The sequence below is a fragment of the Mixophyes fleayi genome, chromosome 11 (genome assembly GCF_038048845.1).
Source record: "Mixophyes fleayi isolate aMixFle1 chromosome 11, aMixFle1.hap1, whole genome shotgun sequence".
Taxonomy (NCBI): Eukaryota; Metazoa; Chordata; class Amphibia; order Anura; family Limnodynastidae; genus Mixophyes; species Mixophyes fleayi.
In genome coordinates, this window is record NC_134412.1 from 61667471 (window position 1) to 61688802 (window position 21332).

The window sequence follows — 21332 nt, forward strand, 5'->3', positions numbered from 1 at the left end:
TTACCTTTATTTTAGTGATTTGTTATGTTAAGAAATGATTATTTATCACGTCTGGGATGAAGGTGTGTTGGAACATTTCTGCTTAGCTGCACTACTGGAACAAAAGGGATCCAGTGATAGCTTACTGAACAACAGCTTGAAGGGCATAGTTGGTTGGCATCACTAACAATCTTTCACTCTCTGTGCCAGGAGAGGGAGCAGTTTGACAGTGAGCAGGTCACAGTACTGCACAGCGAGAGCTCAGTCCCCCCCTGAACACACACACCAATAAAAGAGAGAAAAAAGTATATTCAGCCCTGGAACTGGAAACTGTGGCAAGCAAGATAATTGCTTGCAGATTGTCGAGGACAGTTCCAGTATAGAAGTGCCTGTACGATATACCGTCACACTATGAGGACTGATGCTACATGACAATGCAGCCAGTATGTTCCTTGTGTGCAAACACAAAAATTAATTTGCACCCCTTGCAATATAACCTGAATTGTCCAGGAGCAAATGTACTGCTTTTTATTTTTTGCTCCGCTCCTAACGCAGCATCAAGCAGCAGGTTTTCACTGGCATTTAGAGGTGCGTGTTTGATGCGGATGCCCTCATGCTGGCACAAGGTATCGCAACATGTGATTCGGTCAGTGGGGGCACAGGGCATCATCTAACAATTCACACAATTACTGAAAAATAAAGCTAGGGTGGAGATTTAATTTAGTCATTCTGAGCAAGATTGCCAAGATACATTGTTTCAATAACAGGCTGGATTGTCACAAGAATTTAGTTAGAAATGCCAAATATTTTGTTTATGCAATAGGCAGGGTATCTGAACTTCAACTAGATTGTTATTGAAAAACAAACGATCCAGACAAGATTTGCCCTGTGCTTTTATTTTACGCTTGTTTTTTATTGCGCTTTGTTATATTTATTGCAATGTTTTAACACTGGTATGGCGCAAAAAATATTCTCGTGGAAGACATGTTATTAAACGTGTCACATCTACATAATATATATAGAAAACTGCAGCCTTTATTGTGCTTCTCTAAACATATCAACAGATCAAACAAGGACTGACTTAGGCACTGGCACGGGGTAGGGTAACAGGGGTTTCTGGGTTTATATAACTTATATAAAGCGTGTACCCCTGTATCCTAGTCAATGGCTTACACCATGCAATGCAAACTAACGCAGGGTTATGGTAATTGACTCCGCTGCGTCTGGTCACTATGACAATACAGACTTCCTGCACAAACAGCCCGGCATGGAGGGCACCGAGGAGTTGGACGGCGATCTCACGGTGTTCACCGGTTCCTGTGAGCGCGATGTAATGTTCAGTAAGATATTCTGGAACTCGGTGACCCTGCAGCCGCCGCTGGAGTCCAGGCTGGTGTCCGGGAACATGCAGCAAAGGCTGAGGGCGGCCGGGGATCCCACACTGCGTGAGTACCTGGCAGGGGGAGGGAGATATGGAAAGATGGTAATATCATTGAGACATATGTGGCTCACATAAACGTTATCTCAAACTAATAATGCACACACATACCTACACACAATGCATGTATATTATTGTGTTGAACATTCATTTATTTCCCAAAGAAAAAAGTAAAATACATTGTAATAAAATAACTATTAGCCTCACTCCTATTTTTTCATGCACATTTATGACCACTTGTAATAAAGGGCAGAGGCGGATTGTGAATTTAAAGTGGCCTCCTGTGGGCGGGGCTAAAGCTGTAGGTGGGGCTAACACAAAAGTAGAATGGATTTAGAATTACTGGAATTTGGTTGTAGTAACATTTAGGAATCCCTAGATGTAATGGCTTAAGAAACAGTCAGTCATTTCTAAAGCAATGCAGGGAAAAAGCTGCCAATCCTCTGTTATACAAATACATAAATGTTTTTGCATTCAAACACATCCTTCCAATATTCCCTTCATAGAAACTTATCTGACTTTGTTTAATAAGTTTAACTATTACAAAGCATTTTGGCACAATTGTATTTGATCAGTCTGCGACTGTCCTGGTATCTCCTACCTGTTCTTGTCACTTTTATGTGGCTGCTGGTGGCTTTAGACCAGCTGCTGCTTGTCTGAATTCTGGAATGCTGGAGGCCCTGGCATTAAATAATTCATATTCAGAATAGGCAGACCCTCCCCACCTTCCATCATATCACACACACTATAGCAGCCCCCCTTCTTTCTCCTCACACACAATAGCAGCCCCCCTTCTTTCTCCTCACACATACTATAGCAGCCCCCCTTCTTTCTCCTCATACTCACTATAGCAGCCCCCCTTCTTTCTCCTCACACTCACTATAGCAGCCCCCCTTCTTTCTCCTCACACACAATAGCAGCCCCCCTTCTTTCTCCTCACACACTATAGCAGCCCCCCTTCTTTCTCCTCACACACTATAGCAGCCCCCCTTCTTTCTCCTCACACACACTATAGCAGCCCCCCTTCTTTCTCCTCACACACACTATAGCAGCCCCCCTTCTTTTTCCTCACACACACTATAGCAGCCCCCCTCCTTTCTCATCACACACACACTATAGCGGCCCCCCTTCTTTCTCCTCACACACACTATAGCAGCCCCCCTTCTTTCTCCTCACACACATTATAGCAGCCCCCCTTCTTTCTCCTCATGCACACTATAGCGGCCCCCCTTCTTTCTCCTCACGCACACTATAGCGGCCCCCCTTCTTTCTCCTCACGCACACTATAGCAGCCCCCCTTCTTTCTCCTCACACACAATAGCAGCCCCCCTTCTTTCTCCTCACACATACTATAGCAGCCCCCCTTCTTTCTCCTCACACTCACTATAGCAGCCCCCCTTCTTTCTCCTCACACTCACTATAGCGGCCCCCCTTCTTTCTCCTCACGCACACTATAGCAGCCCCCCTTCTTTCTCCTCACGCACACTATAGCAGCCCCCCTTCTTTCTCCTCACACACAATAGCAGCCCCCCTTCTTTCTCCTCACACATACTATAGCAGCCCCCATTCTTTCTCCTCACACTCACTATAGCAGCCCCCCTTCTTTCTCCTCACACTCACTATAGCAGCCCCCCTTCTTTCTCCTCACACACAATAGCAGCCCCCCTTCTTTCTCCTCACACACTATAGCAGCCCCCCTTCTTTCTCCTCACACACTATAGCAGCCCCCTTTCTTTCTCCTCACACACACTATAGCAGCCCCCCTTCTTTCTCCTCACACACACTATAGCAGCCCCCCTTCTTTCTCATCACACACACACTATAGCAGCCCCCCTTCTTTCTCCTCACACACACTATAGCAGCCCCCCTTCTTTCTCCTCACACACATTATAGCAGCCCCCCTTATTTCTCCTCACGCACATTATAGCGGCCCCCCTTATTTCTCCTCACGCACACTATAGCGGCCCCCCTTCTTTCTACTCATGCACACTATAGCGGCCCCCCTCTTTTCCCTTACAAATGACAGCAGGTGCCCCCACTCTTCTTCTCACTCAATGACAACAGGCAGGCAGCCCGCGCCCCCCCCCTCCCTTTTCCTCACACTTACCTTGTAGCGCTGGAGACTCTTCTCCTCTGCGTCTCACCGTGCACACACATGAGACTGCATCGGTCATGGGGTGCACGTCCCATGTGAAATCCGGCTGTCACACTGAAGAGAGGGCTCCGCGGCCACCACACTATCCACTGGCTCCAGGTCCTTAATTGGGCTAAGCATAATTTTTTTTATTTTTTTTATAAAACCCTACAAAAAACATTCAGCGGCAGGCGGCATTCTGTGGCCACCGGCCTACCAGGAAAATTCATGGTAGGTTCAATGGCCAATCTGCCCCTAATAAAGGGGTCTATTTACTATTTTAGCTAGTGATCTGCGATGCCTAATGTAGCATCGCAGGAATTCAATAAAACTTTAGAAAGATAGTCCCAAAACCAATTAGGTGTATATTATGTGTGTACCAGATATGTCACACACACACACACACACACACACACACACACACACACACACACCCTGATCTCAACAGCATCAAGTCTGTTTGGGATTACATGAAGAAACAAAATGATATGTGCAAGTGTACCTAGAAAAATTGATGCTGTTTTGAAGGCAAAGGGTGGTCACACCAAATATTGATTTGATTTATGTCATGAACACGCTTCCAGCTGCAGTGACTTTGGGGTGTTTGCTATATGAGGTCACACGATTCCAGCCTGCGGTCTCTCTTTACCTATCACACAGGTTATTCTCCTACTGAATCGCCCCAAACAGCGCTCACACCCACCACACACTTCAAGTTTGCCATCACCTATTGAATACAGGCAATAGGACCTCAATATACTGTCCCACACTGGCACACAAGGCTTCTAGCTGCTCAGACTAGCAAGACCCACACCAGTAAGCAAAGGGTTAACTCTTCACACCTCCAGACTGTTACACAAATGTAAATACAGGCGCGCACAGCTTGTTAATCAAATTTATCAACAAATCACACACTGGCATTGAAAGGGTTAACTTGTTCAAGCTATATTCTTAACAGGCTAATGGATTCGTTAGAGTATCAAGGACGCCACATATTAAATTATAGGTTTAATATACAAAAGTACAGGGCATCCAGATATAAAAAAAAATTATAAACGATTAATAGATTGCTATACACAAACAAAACAGTTTCAAATAAAATGGGTTACATTCAGTGTGTCACTTACATGAATTGCATACTCTGTGCCATGGGAAATTGGCAAGGAAGATGGACAGCTTATCAATGTGGATTGATTTTCCCAAAAGTCTGACAATTTGTTGTAACTGGTCTCAGTTTTTTTAAAGACATTTCAACACCTGTCCCTGCCCCCAGGCGTTTTGTCTGTGATACTTTTTTCAATCACCCTTTGCATGTTGCCTGATTTACTACCCAATTCTACTATGTGACCTAACTTTTCTGTGGAGCGTCGCACAGACCCAATTTCATTATTAATAAATCCCCTATGAATTTGTCCATCTTTTGATGCCAAACATGATGGAATTAAGACAATGTGACATACCTTTTCCAAAGATATGTGGTTATAACTGTTCCCGGATACTTCAGTACCCATCATTCACAACCCTGGTGTGATTTCTGCTCTTTGGTATGGAGTGGCACCCAGATTTACCAACATATGAACTATGAAGACATTTTCCTTTAAAGGCCATATTTCTATATACCTGTATAGGCTTTCAAATGTGGCCTTTAAATCCAAGATTCTCACCTAGGCACCTGGCTCTCTCATTTACATTTAGTGGTTCTTTGTGTTCACACTACGTATTGAAAGGAAGTCAATTTGGAAGTGGAATGCATGATCAAAAACAATGGATGTCTGTGATCTGCATATCTTAAGCAGGTCTCCTCACAAAAGGGTTTGCTCAACCTAATTACCTCCTACTGTTTCCTTTTTAAAAACATTTGGTCAAACATTTATCTGAGTTGAAAATCAGGTTCATTTATGTATCAATGCAATATTTTATTTGGGCCCTGGCATTTAATATTCTTTTTCATAATTTTTTATGCTCTCATCCTGGCAATTTAGATTTCTCTTCTGTTCATTCACTTTTCATTTTGTTAATTGATAAAAATAAATTATTAACACTTCTATTTTTGAAAGCATTCTTACTTTGCAGCATTTTTTCCACACCTGATTAAAACCATTTTTTCAAAGTATTGTATGTCCCAGGCTTTCTGTCTTGTGTGCTCTAAAGCCCCAGGGAGATTGTTTGTGGTTGGGAAAAATTTCACAGAGAGTGTGTTTAGCTTTAGGAAAAGCTGGTGAGGGTCTCTGGGGTATAAATGAAGGCTCCATTTATAATGCCCATTATGGGTTTTCCAACCAGCTAGCAAGTTGCTGATAAAAAGCTGCTATGCAGTTTCCTCACTCTCTCTCAGACCTGGGGAGGAGGTTGGATGCCTCCTGAAAGACACTGCAAACGATGACCAGTAAGTCCTGTATTTTGTATGTGTGTGGGACACAAGGTCCCTCACTTGAGAGAGGGTGTTCTTGTGTGTTAGTAGCAAGCCAGACAGGCTAGGAACTTTTGTTTATGTTTAGTTTGTTTTGAACATGGTAAATAATAGAGATGAGCGCACTCGGATTTCTGAAATCCGAGCCCACCCGAACGTTGCCGATCCGAGCCGGATCCGAGACAGATCCGGGTATTCCCGCCAATTGCAAAACTGAAACCGAGGCTCTGAGTCATAATTCCGCTTCGGATCTCGCGATACTCGGATCCTATAAATTCCCCACTAGTCGCCGCCATCTTCACTTTGGCATTGATCAGGGTAGAGGGAGGGTGTGTTAGGTCGTCCTCTGTACCTACTATATCTCGTGCTGTTCAGTTCTGTGCTGTGCTGTGCTCTGTGTTCTGCTCAGTCCAGTGGTGCTGTGTCCTGTGCTCTGTCCTTCTGAGTTCAGTGGTGCTGCTGGGTCCTGTGCTGTGTCCTGTTAAGTCCAGTGGTGCTGTGTCCTGTGCTCTGTCCTTCTAAGGGCATTGTTATTTCCCCATTCTTCCCAAATTATAAAAAATGTGAAAAAAGTTATAAAAAAAATTACAAAAAAAGTAATTATAAAAAAAATATCCCAAAACAATCCTGCAGTATAAATCCATTGGTACTGCTATATTACAAAGTTCACTGATTCAGCAGTATAAGTCTAGTGGTACGGCAATATTACAAAGTTTACTCATTCTGCAGTATAAGTCCATTGGTACTGCAATATTACAAAGTTCACTCATTCTGCAGTATAAGTACATTGGTACTGCAATATTACAAAGTTCACTCATTCTGCAGTATAAGTCCATTGTTGTTACTGATTCTGCAGTATAAGTCCAGTGGTACTGCTGTGTAACTCCAGTCCAGTGGTACTCTCCTGCGCCGCATATAATTTTTAAAGGCTTTGCCGAGTGTGTGTGGCTTCGGGGTACACTCTCTTGTGCTACATATAATGCAGAACAAAAATTTGGAGGATAAAGTAGGGAAAGATCAAGTCCTACTTCCTCCTAATGCTGAAGCTGCTGCCACTAGTCATGACATAGACGATGAAATGCCATCAACGTCGTCTGGCAAGCCCGATGCCCAATCTCCTAGTACAGGGCATGTAAAATCCAAAAAGCCCAAGTTCAGTAAAAGTAGCAAAAAGAGAAACTTAAAATCATCTGAGGAGAAACGTAAAGTTGCCAATATGCCATTTACGACACGCAGTGGCAAGGAACGGATTAGGCCCTGGCCCGTGTTCATGACTAGTGGTTCAGCTTCACCCAAGGAACTAAGCCCTCTTTCCCGCCCACTCCCTACAAAAAATTTAAGAGAGTTATGCTGTCAGCAACAACACAGCAAACAACTCTGCCTTCTAAAGAGCAATTATCACAAATCCCCAAGGCGAGTCCAAGGGAGTTGGTGGTTGCGAAGCCTGACCTTCCCATCACTGTACGGGAAGAGGTGGCTCCTTCCACCATTTGCTGCACGCCCTCTGCATATGCTGGAGGGATCACCCACAGTCCAGTTACAGATTTGGCTAATGAAGGTGTGAATGTTGTACACCGGGAGGAGGATATTGATGTAGCTGGCGTTGAGGAGGATGTTGATGATTATGATGCAGACAGATACCAAATTGCCTTTCTCAATTTCTATTCATATTCTAGATTATATAACGGCTGAATAGTTTTCTATTTTACTCCTAGTGGAGAGGGGATCTGATGCAGACAGATACCAAACTGCCTTTGTCCATTTCAATTTATATTGTACAGTATATAACGGCTGAATTTATTAGTATTTTATACAAGTGGAGGGGGGCCTAGAGAGACAGAAACCAAACTGACTTTCTCCATGTCAATTAGTATTGTACAGTCTATAATGGCTGAATTTTTTGTTTTTTTAAAAAAGTGGAGGAGGGCCTATAGAGACAGAAAGCAAACTGTCTTTTTCTATTTCTTTACATATTTAACTATAAGTGTAGGGTGTAATATACATCCAAAGACGATGGCTGCATTGTCAATATGCATAGATGGAGAGGAAGACAATCTGTTTTGTGTGTAGAATAAATGAAGGCCTACCAACGAAGAATTAAACAGTTTTTTTGGATGATTTATTACCTCAACAATTAGATTACTTATCTCTAAAACAGTTGGAGCACTAAATTGGGTTATTTTAGGCACAAAAACATCTATTTTCCAACAAAATTCTCTTTGTATATTTGAATTTCTTGTTCTACAGTCTATGCAGGCTGCTTTTTTTATATTGAACTACAAGTGTAGGGCGGGGGGCATAGATAGCCACCAAAGTAACGTGGTCCATTTCATTTCACTTTCTAGCTCCACAGTCTGTGCAGCCTGCTTTTTTTATCTTCAAAGTATTTACAAGCCTTGCAATCTAAATTAACAAGAGGTAGTGACGTGCTAGAACTCCACCCTCTATATGCTGCAGAGGATGGAGGAGCATCAAAAGGCCATTCAAGCCTACACAGCCACCTACGACATAGGAAAAGGAGTGGGGATGCGCCTGAGTCAAGCGCACTGGAGAATGATTTCCGTGTTGTGCAAGGTTCTGCAGTCATTTGAACTTGCCACACGAGAAGTCAGTTCCAACACTGCCAGCTTGAGTCAGGTGATTCCTCTGATCAGGCTTTTGCAGAAGCAGCTGGAGAAAGTGAGGGAGGAGCTGGAACACCGTTGCGATTCCACCAAGCATGTAGCTCTTGTGGATGAAGCCCTTCGTACGCTTTGCCAGGATCCGAGGGTGGTCAGTCTTTTAAAATCAGAGGAATATATTCTGGCCACCGTTCTCGATCCTCGGTTTAAAGCGTATGTTGTGTCTCTGTTTCCGGCGGACACAAGTCTACAGCGGTGCAAAGACCTGCTGGTCAGGAGATTGTCCTCTGAAGAGGACCGTGACATGCCACCAGCTCCACCTTCATTTTCATCACTGTTTGTGCAGTTCCAAAAAAGAGGAATTGCCATTTCTATTGCTACCTTCTTTCTTTCTGTGTTTCCTGTGTCCTGTGGTCTGTTCTGCTAAGGGCATTGTTATTTCCAAGTTATCCAAAAGTTTTAAAAAAACAAATTTAAATTTATAAAAAAAATTATAAAAAATTAATTTAAAAAAAAATAAAAAAAAATAATAAAAAATTTTCCAAAAATAATTGGAAAAAAATATTACAAGATTTTTAAAAATCTAGCTTGTACTGCTATTTAAAAGTCTAACTACGATCATTCACTGTTGCTGTACCCAAAAATAATAGGTACCGCTATTAATGTACAGTCCAGTGGTACTCTCCTGTGCCGCAGATAATTTGTAAAAGCTTTGCCGAGTGTGTGTAGTTATGTAACACAGATTTTAAGAAGAGGTACAACACTGACAACCTGTTAGAGAAACTGAGGGAAATAATCTCTCTGTGGCTCACCCCACTTAGACTCTCCTGGGGATTCGAATAACTGCCATTTCTATTACTACCTTCTTTCTTTCTCTATTTAAAAAAAATAAAATAACTGCCATTTCTAGTACTACTTTCTTTCTATATTTAAAAAAACAAAACCTGTCATTTCTATTACTACGTTAATTGTTTGTACAGTCACAAAAAAGAGGAACTGCGCCCTTAACTGCTATGTTGGTTTTAGACGTCCATCCGGTGTCCGCCATCTGTGCACTGGAATTCAGACCAGTTGAGGGTTTTATTATTATATTGTGGCCCCGGTACCAAATTGGGTACCGGGGCCACTCCACTACGCAGTCCAGATACTTTTTTGGTGGAATTCAGACCAGTTGAGGGATTTTTTATTATATTGTGGGGACCACTCCACTACGCAGTCCAGATACTTGTTTGGTGGAATTCAGAACAATTGAGGTTTTTTTTATTATATTGTGGCCCCGGTATCAAATTGGGTACCGGAGCCACTCCACTACGCAGTCCAGATACTTGTTTGGTGGAATTCAGACCAGTTGAGGGATTTTTTATTATATTGTGGGGACCACTCCACTACGCAGTCCAGATACTTGTTTGGTGGAATTCAGAACAATTGAGTTTTTTTTTTATTATATTGTGGCCCCGGTATCAAATTGGGTACCGGGGCCACTCTACTACGCAGTCCAGATACTTGTTTGGTGGAATTCAGACCAGTTGAGGTTTTTTTTATTATATTGTGGGGACCACTCCACTACGCAGTCCAGATACTTTTTTGGTGGAATTCAGACCAGTTGAGGGATTTTTTATTATATTGTGGGGACCACTCCACTACGCAGTCCAGATACTTGTTTGGTGGAATTCAGAACAATTGAGGTTTTTTTTATTATATTGTGACCCCGGTATCAAATTGGGTACCGGGGCCACTCCACTACGCAGTCCAGATACTTGTTTGGTGGAATTCAGACCAGTTGAGGTTTTTTTTATTATATTGTGGGGACCACTCCACTACGTAGTCCAGATACTTTTTTGGTGGAATTCAGACCAGTTGAGGGATTTTTTATTTTATTGTGGGGACCACTCCACTACGCAGTCCAGATACTTTTTTGGTGGAATTCAGACCAGTTGAGTGTTTTTTTTATATTGTGGGGACCACTCCACTACGCAGTCCCGATACTTTTTTGGTGGAATTGAGACCAGTTGAGGGTGATATATTGTGGCCCCGGTACCAAATTGGGTACCGGGACCACTCCACTATGCAGTCCAGAAAGCTACCTCGGTGAAACGTTTTGGACTAAAAACAATATTGTGAGGTGTGAGAGTGTTCAGAATAGACTGGAAATTAGTGGAAATGATTGTTATTGAATGTTATTGAGGTTAATAATAGCGTAGGAGTGAAAATAAGCCCAAAAACTTGATCTTGGAACTTTTTATGCTTTTTTCAAAATAAATCCGAATCCAAAACCTTAAATCCGAACCAAAACCTTTCGACAGGTGTTTTGCGAAACAAATCCGAACCCAAAACATCAAGCAAATCCGAACCCAAAACACAAAACACGAGACACCAAAAGTGGCCGGTGCACATCCCTAGTAAATAAAACTAGCTGTAACTAGTTAAACCAAAACAATTGACTGGTGTGATTCATTTGGCTGATCTATCTTGTTATGTCTGTATCAGTTGTTTGCAATAAAGATTCCCCGATATGATCACTATGGTTCCAAAACACAAAAGGTTTTATTCGCAAAGTATTACAAGGCAGAGTTTGAAATACATACGCTTGCACCTGTTGCCCCAAACATAAGCTTCTATTAGAACGCTCTAGTGTCTAAAGCCAGAGGTGAACAATTTACACACAGTACGATTGTAAGAAGCAGAGAAATCACAAAGATGCACAGTTACAGTATTAAACGGGGCATTGGTGGTTTCCTCTGGCCATTGTTCCTTGAGGTTGCCAGGTGTCCTTTCCTCAGCCTCCCACCTCTAGACCGGTATAAACTGTTTTTTATGATCCCTGTGTTCTGGCTTTTTTGGTGAATGAAAAAGTGGTATTATTATAACTACCGTTCACAAGGTGTGAACCCTATATAAATAACACTGGAAACATTCTCATGCAATTGCAAACAAAATTATACCAAACTTGATGTAATTTAGATGTAGCAAACATTAATTAGCTTCTTCACCACCTTAATGTATTTTCTATCTTTTTAATCTAAAAATACAAACATACTTAAATTATAATAAAAATGATGTTGCATATGGACAGCATCACAACTCTTTGTAGTCCAATTATTTAACTTCAAAGGTCTGCAGTGCATTCAACTACCCTAGAAGAAGGTAAAACGATACAATCTTCTGAATATATATATATATATATATATATATATATATATATATATATATATATATATATATATGACTCTTGCACCCCATTCTTTACATTAATTAATTCCAACTTGTGTCATTCCGTTGCAGAATTCTGTCTCCTTTGCTTCCCTCCCTGTGCTCAGATACCTCATACTTACCAACTTCCTATCCCTTCCCTCCAGGAAATACCAGGGGCGGTGAAGTGTGGAGACAGAAGTGGGCAGGGCACTGTTGGATCCCATCTAGGAAGTGGGCAGGATGCGGGAGATTTGCCTGCAGGGAGTCTGGGAGACCTACCTGGAATTCGGGAGTTTCCCGGACAGTCTGGTAGAATAGACAAGTATGAGATAGCATCCTAGAACGTATATAGACAGAGAAATGCAGGATATATATATATATATATATATCAGGGGCGCACGCAGGATTGTCAGGAGGAGGTTTCCCCCCCCTCACCAAAAAAACAAAACACGAGAGAGAGCTGTTGCGCATGCGCCCGCGCACCGCCGCGGACGCTTCTTTGACAGCGTTGCGGCTGCTGTATAGGACAGTGCCGATATGGTGGGCATTGAGGGTTTCTGGAGACTCAGAAACCCTCCCTGCGTGCGCCACTGTATATATATATATATATATATATATATATATATATATATATATATATATATATATATATATATATATATATATATATGAGATATCTTTAGAAGGCAGTATGGTTCTTCAAGTACTTTAAAAGAACACTGGGCAATAGATTGACTTTGTGGACATAGATGTTTAGTTTATCTAGAAATAACAAATAATGGTAATAGTGTACTCTTGCAGCTTTTTAACACTTTTTTTTTTTCTGTATTATTCGACCATGTCAACAATTTTATTATCTTTTTTATTTATTTAAACACATTTAAGTAAAGAACATTACCAGATTCACATATTTATAGATAGAATATATACTCAGGCATATTAAATCAATAAATTGTCTGTAAATTGAAGATATGTTTGCAAATGGATATATAGGCACTATGGACTTTTTAATTAAATAGTATTGATTCCCTTTACGATGTAAGACTATGAAACTAAGATAAGCTACAGCATATGCAGAAATACACTCGTCTAGAATGTTGTCTCCTATAGTAAGCAATGTGTACTGGACCTATGTCGACCTTATTGACCATTAATTCTCTAATCACTACATTAAATGGACCTTGAGTTCACTGAAATGACACTGGAGCTGAAACAGCCTTGTCAGGAATACATAATTAAAGGAATCAATACACATTTGCTTTTGCTCAGTGATCCCATGCAATGAATTATTTTAAATGAAAAGTGAAATTACTATGATGAGCAATACCGTATGTCCGAGAAAGATAATGTGGTATCTACATAAATGTTTTTACCAAGACTATTCCAGTGGGATTAGAAAGCATGCTGGATTGTTAATAATATTTTGCTGGGTTATGTTCCATTTATAGGTCTTGTAAAGAAATGATAATTTAGTAATTTTTCTTCTGTTTTTATTGTTAGGAAAGACTTATACACAGCAGCACCTGGATGATCTCAGTAAGTAGACAGCGCATACAACAACATTACTGTAGATTCTCAATTTTTTTATATACTGAGTTTTATTCTATAAGTAACCATGATGGAATATTTTCTGATCTGTTAGTCCATCAAAACGGCCTATGTTACATGCAAGCATTGTTCCAGCCTTGTGTACTTAGTTATTTACTGTTTATTTTATTGTGTTACATTTTATGAAGTGCTTTGTGCACATAAAGATGTGTCCTACTTTAACTATCATTTAGGTCTGGTGTAACTTAGAGTGGAGCTGAGTGATGTTTCAAACAAGCCCTAAAAGAATCAATATATACACTTCTCTTCTATGGCCAAATGGTCAAGCAGCTGCAATATGCAAAGTGGCTGCAAACCACCTGTGAGAGGAACACCACAAAAACCTGAATATACTGCAGCGCTCAACCTCAAAGGCTGGCTGGTAGTGAAATGATGATTGCTATTAAGAACTAAATATAAAAATATATATATATATATACATATATATAAAATGGTGGAAACATATAAAAAGTAGATGTTCATAGACTTATAATAAGCCTAGCCAAAACACAAAAGCATATATAATAAACACAATATATTGGATACGCACAATTCATGAGAGACTATGACACACTGCACTGTGACTACAAAGCCAAATATTGACTAATGGATACAAACGCCTATTAGCGCTACATTACAAGGTCCATTTCAGACAGCTGTCAAAAAAGATACCAAGAGAAATTGGCCAATGGTTAAACGATAGTAAAAACACCAACCACGTGTACTGTGACTAATCCAATACAGTCTCATTTCTCTAAAATAGATACATAGACCGAGAGATAATAAGGTCAACTTAATAGCTGCCAATTAACCTACTAGTATGTTTTTGGGGTGTGGGAGGAAACCAGAGCATCCGAAGGGAACCCACACAAACTCCACACGGATAAAGCCATGGTTGGGAATCAAACTCATGACCCCAGTGCTGTGAGGCAGAAGTGCTAACCACTAAGCCACCGTACTGCACCGTGGTTCATCGTAAGTGGATTGTCTGCATTTGGCACATTGTGCCTCGGTGTTGTCACTAGTTCCTAGTTAATTGTGGGCATTCTTATGAATACTGGTAGAGCTGACAAAATTAATTTCTCCATCCTGTAGTAGGCAATAGGTGCTCTCTACTGTTAAATATTGTACCTGCAATGATAAATATCAGGTCATTAATAATGCTGTTATGTTTTATATTCTGGTTTTTATGACAAGTCGTGTTGTTTTATTGCAGAGACTGAATGTTTCTTATTGGAAGCACAAAGAGCGCAAGATATAGAACAAAGGGCCATTTATTTACAAAAGGTAATTATTATGTCTCAGGTCCTATTTTTAGATATGTAATATAATGTAATTTTTATCATTGTTCTACTGATTTAGCTGTTCTGTTGTGCGTCACTTTGATTCCCAGAATCTTAAGGGTGTGTAGGTCTACTAAGTGATTACCTTGGAGTCCCCTGCAGTAGTGTTACCAGTCTTCTTGGGCAGCATTTTACACCCTCATACAGTGGCACTAGATATGCAATATAAAGTAATGTATTAATAATAATAAAAATAATATATTATTATTATTGACAACACGACAACATACTATTTACTGCTGGTCATTGAGAGAATTGTGATACAGATAATAACATACAATGACATGAAACAGAAAATAAAGATGGTGCTGCCAAAACTTACAGTCTAACTGGTGTGGGAAACAGCTGACACTCCAAGTAGAGGAAAATAAATTATAGCTGATGATGGATAAAGTGAATGTGGCTGATGTCAGACTGAAGCATTATCAACCACCAATATTAAAGCAGCCAGTGGTGACTGGCATTTCTGTGCAGCTACTGGTGGTGTGGTATGGTTCACATGAACGAGAGTACAAAGTGGCGGCACGAAAGATGAACCAGTTACTGTAGAAATGTCAAGAGTCAACTGCTGTCAGTCATTACTGTCCTTCACCATCTATCTAAACTGAACCTTTGGGTCTGGAAAAAGGCTTTTGCTCTGTGGTGCATGGGCACTCTTGTGGTTATATGCCAGCACGGGTATTTTCCTTTGGCATCATAGTGGCTGGTGAACACAGAGTCAGGACACTTGTTTCCCATGTTTGCAGAAGTTGCGGCAACTGCTTTCACCAAGGAGACTGCATAAATTATCAAAGTAGGAACAGAGATGACAACAGCAAAAGACAATTGAACTCTCTGGGTCATATTAACAGACATACTTGTACAATACTCCTGCACTCCCGGAAATCAGGATCTTTTCCCTGCACATCCCACAGATGCTCGATTAGATCGAGATCTTGGAGGCCAAGACAACACCATGAAATATTTGTCATGTTCCTCAAACCATTCCTGGCCAATTTTTGCAGTGTGCAGAGCACATTATCCTATTGAAAGATGCCTCTGCCGTCAGGGAATATGGTTGCCATGAAGGGGTGTACTTGGTCTGCAACAATATTTAGGTACGTGGTACATGTCAAAGTAACATCCCCAAGATGGCCAGGACCCAAGGTTTCTAGGCAGAACATTGCCCAGTTCATCACACTGCTTCTGCCGGCTTGCCGTGTGTTCTGACATCTTTCTATCATAGTCGGCATTTACTTTTTCAGCAATTTGTGCTACAGTAACTCTTCTGTGGGATTAGACCAGATGGACTAGCCTTCGCTCCCCACGTGCATCACTGATCCTGAGCCGCCCATGACCCTGTTGCTGGTTCACTGGTTGTCCTTCCTCAGACCACTTTTGGTAGGTACTAATCACTGCATACTGGGGACACTCCACAAGGGTGACCTGCCATTTTGGAGATTCTGTGACCAAGATGTCTAAACATAACAGTTTGGCTCTAGTCAAAGTCGCTCAGATCCTTACACTTGCATATTTTTCCTGCTCCAAACACATCAACTTCTAGAGCTAACAGTTCTCTTTTTGCCTAATATTTCCCACCCCTTGACAGGTGCCATTGTAATGTTATTCACTTCACTTGTCAGAGGCTTTAATGTTGTGGTTGATCAGTGTAAGGTTAATCTTTGTATAAACAAGGAGGTAATATAGGTCTTTTTATATCAGAGTATCTATAGGATTGTTTTAAATGGGCAGACAGGTGTAATTTAGGATTTTGTTTTCCTTTTATGTATTGTACTTTTTCATTTCGTTCTGTTGATAGTTTCTATAGTTTGTCTTCCTTTGTAGTGAGGAGTCAGTTGTATGCAGCAGTCATTATAATTTTTCCATTCTCTCTGTGCAAAAAAATAAACACATTTGTAGGAGATTGCGGAGGCGTCTCATCTTGATGTGTGCTTGGGTGGACCAGTAGTGATCAAGGTGTATTGCCCTGCACATCGTATATGAGGTCATGTGGTGGGGCTATATATCCACCGTGAAATAATCGTGCAATAAAAGTGGGTGGGGTCTATTCTCTTTGTTCAAACTGACAAAGTGATAATATTATTGATTAGCGATTATAAGCTTGATAAAGGTCAGAGTGCATAATCGCACTTACTCTTTGTCTATTCTCCGTGTCTAGTTAGTTCTTGAATGTTCAAACTGCACATAGGTCATACTTACCTACTTTCTTCAGCTCCCTTCCGGGAGCCAGCCAGTGGAGGGGGGCGTGAAGGGGCGGGGTGGCCAAAATCGCGTCATTTCGGCCCCGCCCCCTGTGACGTCATGACGCAAATTGCGTCATTTGACAGCGGGGGCGGGGCCAAACGCCGCGATTCACCGGGAATCACGGCGTTTGAGATCTAATTCTGCCCACTTCACTAGGAAGTGGGGCACTTCCTAGTGAAGTGGGCAGAATTCGGGAGATTGCCACACTCGCCCGGGAGTCCGGGAGACTCTCACAAAATGCGGGAGTCTCCCGGACATTCCGGGAGAGTTGGCAAGTATGACATAGGTTGTTTTAAGTTATTTAAATAATACATTCAAATTAACAAACATGATATTTATATTCAAGTAACTGAACATTTTAATACTTCACTAACCTGTGACTTGTAAACAAAATATTGATGACTTTGTTTTTCTATAATTGATTGTATAGACTAGTTTCTTTCTTGACTATTACTGTATTTAGGGGAGTAGTGCTCGTACACATTAATATTAATTGTGGAAAACCCATTTGTAGTCCATCTTCTTGGAAAGAAAATCAATACACATCGAAATAAGAATGCCGACATTTGTCTTTACACATTGATTGTTGTCAGTGGAATCTAGGGTCTACTTGGTACTTTAATGGACATATGCAGAGGCGTATTTAATAGTTCAATACTGAGTATTTAAACTCCTTCATGTATTTATTCAGTGCAGTCATGGTCTTTCCATCTCGGTGAAAAATATTGGAGCTAAGATTTATTATTATTAAGAATAATATACATTTTTCAAACTTGTGCCAAATTTGCTGAAAGTGCAGTTATTATTGGAAATTAGTTTTGTTACATTGTGCATCTGAGTATATTAGTAAAGAAGAGATCACTCCTAATAATTTGCAAGGGTGTTCCCTAACATTATGGGAATAAATCATTCAACACACAGAATATAATGCTTCTCCTAATTGTACCACATTCTTCCTGCTACTTAGATATTAAAAGAAATGGCAGTCTACTCATCCAGGCACACACTGGGGGGGGGGGGTTCCAGTTACCCAGAAACACCCCTCTATACTTGAGTCCCCACCTCCACAATGCAGAGGCCAGTGCAGTCCGGCAGCCCCAGTGACATGAGTTATCATCATCATAAGCTATTTATGTAGCGCCATTAATTCCACAGCACTGTACAGAGAACTCACTCACATCAGTTCCTGCCCCATTGGAGCTTTCAGTCTAAATTCCATAACATACATACACACACACTTGTTTTTATTGCACCATGAGGATCCAGGTGTAGAACATGGCGTATAGGGACACCCCTTATCTAATGCCCTGTCGACAGAACAATCATAGGGTTACCACCTGAGATTTACACTTTGACTTTGCATAAAGTACTGACACAGACTGCAAGATGGGGAAAGTGTCATGTATTTTGACTGTCTGAGGACATCCACATTCCCGCATACATAAATTATTAAATAATAGCAATGGTAGGGAAAGTTTTGTGTATCCTTGCCGTCTGAGGACATCCGCATGCCCGCTTACATGGACACATAGCCATGAAGGCTACAGCCCTGTTCAACCACTGCGCATCATTTCAACAAGTTTGATCCCTCTTTAAAGCTGTTATGTGGTTCTTTATGTAGAATTTCACCCTCGACCAGTTTCGATCTTTCAGTATGGTTGGTTCAGCCATGAGGCACGCAACACAGTCTCACTTTCTGGGCACTCGGCATATTTATATAAACCTCATCAGGTGTTTCTCCACAACCTGGACCTCCTATCTGTCCCAGGATTTCCTCCCCACTTCTTTGCAACCTGAAAGGAAGAAGAGTGGTCCATTATGGCTCTGCAAAATACAGCAAAACTAGCAAACCTGTGTGCTACACCTACCTGTGGAAGCCATGGCTGGGCACTGGTCCCGGTTTGCCAGGTTCATACACTGCCTCTCTTCTGACGTGGAAGTGTCGACCAAATGCTTGGCCACTTGTCCCTCTGTCACGGAGGATTGCTCATCATCTGACATGTCGCTCTGTAGCTGAAGAGAAACAGATATGTAAATGACCGAGGTAAAAGTCAAAAGCATGCATCAGACACCAGATTTTCTACTTACCGTCCAGATCAATGTGCATCTCATCTAAATTCTTGCCTTTGAATTCGGCCAGTCTGCCACTCTCGAGAGCCATTGACAGTTTGCTGATCTTGGCGAGTTGGAGGGTACCTTCTGAGAGGTGGTAATGCTGCCGATGCACCCTGATGTCATGCCCAAGGAAGTCTGCCAACTGATCCAGTTCAGTGTCAATTAGGTTGAGGACCTTCAAGAGAGTGGCAATGTGATTTCAAAGCTTCGTGGAAGACAGCATGTGGGGATGCTTGGCCCCACCCTCTCGGGCAAACAGTCGTATGCAATCGGAGCCTCTGAAGTGTGACATGGCAGCTGATCTGGTGAACATGTAGACATTTTTGCTATCCACTGCACATTTGTCACGCTTTTCTGCGAGAAGTTCCATTGCAGCTTGCATCGCTGGTGTAAGCAAGATGGGGAATTTTCTCCCTCGTTTTCCTCGGATTTCAATGCGAGTGAAGTTCCGACAGAGATTCCTCTCAACTTTGGAAAGCGCTAGGGACACATCTTTGTGGAGATCCGAAGTATCTCTTGAGGAGAAGGTAGTCAGCAACATTTTTAAAACTTCCCCTTCCCTTCTTCGATTGAACAAGTTCACCTGTGCCAGGGTGACTTTTGAAAGTAGTGCCCAGTAGTTAACATAGGCTCGGTGGATAGCCCACTTCGGTAGGCTTGCTGCTTCTCATCGAGGTACAATTGCATCTTTTACACATTTTCCATGAAAGGTAAGAGCTGAGGCTTGTTCCACTTTGACTCCATAAGAGTGTTCAATTCAGGCGTTGAAATCAACGCTTTTCATCTCGCCTCATATAGCTTCCTGAAATATTGTGTGTTTTCAACCGCAGCAGTGCAGCCCTCCATTATGGCTTGGGACCCCACAATGCTCGCTTTCTTTTACAGGCTGTGCCCGACCTTGAGTGCCAACGAGTGCGTCTTAAATGTATCTGTCTCCTCTTCATAACCAGCTACCAGCTTCACAGCGTCTACTACGTGCAGAAAGTTCGAGGGGGTGGTAAAGTCTTCCATCCTCTCCAAGGGGTAGCTCTTCTGCCCGTAGCAGTAGCCTGCCCATTTCTCTAAGCTTCTGATGAATGTACTTGTGCCTGCCAACATCTGATCCGACCTGGTTGAAGAGATGGGTCATTTCTCTCAAGAGCTTCCAAAAGCCACCACTGATGTCATGTGGAACAGGCTGAGCAAAGGCACACAGTGACTGGACTCTGTTCTTGCCAGGTGGGAGCTTGTGGCCCCTTCGGTTTAGCTGACATCTCTTCATGTGTCACCACAGGTATTTCTTTGCAAACAAGCCCTGGCAGGCTACACAGTGCATGAAGCCTTCAGCATCCATCTGTTTGTCTGGAAGTTTGCACGGGACCAGAACGCCATGGCCTGCCCTCTTTGCCTCAGCGTTGTGTGCAAAGTTGCCCCTATTGAGAAGATGTGCCATTTGCATGCACCTTTCTTTCGAGTGCTCTGGAAATTTCAGGGCCCAGGCTTCTTCAGTCTCATTGTGGTGGACATGCTCCATGTGCCGGGCAATTTTTAAGAGGGGCTTCTATCTGTATAGGCAGTACTGCTTTTTGTTATACGCCCTGGAGCCATCATTGTTTCTGGATAGCGTTTGGACAGTCACTGCGTCGTAATAAATAATTTAACAATTATCAGGATTATTATTATTAACCTTTATTTATAGGGCGCCACAAGCGATCTGCAGCGCTGTACAAAGGGACACAGGATCCCGTCTTGCTAGAGTTTTAAAAATCTAACACTATAGCAAAGTGCCATTTGGCATTTGGAGATGTCGTCCTTAATTGCTCCTCTTTAATGAATGAGCTGAATGAAATGTATACTACCACTGTGTATGAATGGTATTACTAGAATAGGCTTTAGACTCAGTGTGCAGGAGGGATAGATCAGAATGCATTATTATGAATAGATGATGGTTTGATATGTTCCGAATTGGCAACTGGAGATGTAAACAGTATAATTGTTATAAATAATTGATAATAATAGGACACACATGGTATTTCAGCAAAAACTGCATATTTTAATTCACACTTAACACTATATCACACATAATCACTTTATCACCTGCATTGGTTTTAATATTTCACTGGTGTTATGTAATAAGGGATCCTGATAAATGTTGTATTAATGGTCTAATAAATAAAAAAAATTAAGTTTTTTTTAAATTCCATGCTCTAACATCCACTTTAATTACATGCTGCGTTTTCTTTTTCTTTCTTTCGCATTTAATTCTATGTCTGCTGCTTGCATCCATTTA

At 41.6% G+C, this 21332-nt stretch overlaps 1 protein-coding gene across 2 annotated transcripts in view; it reads left to right on the top strand.

Annotated features, from left to right (window-relative positions):
* The first annotated feature begins 985 nt into the window (after positions 1-985).
* Positions 986-21332, top strand: part of HOATZ (HOATZ cilia and flagella associated protein) — a 49081-nt gene continuing 28734 nt past the window's right edge. For both annotated transcript variants that reach the window (XM_075190017.1, XM_075190018.1), the window contains exons 1-3: positions 986-1424; positions 13275-13310; positions 14578-14648. In XM_075190017.1, coding sequence (XP_075046118.1) covers positions 1181-1424; positions 13275-13310; positions 14578-14648 — 351 coding nt within the window. In that variant the 5' untranslated portion in view covers positions 986-1180. The remainder of the gene's footprint in view (positions 1425-13274; positions 13311-14577; positions 14649-21332) is intronic.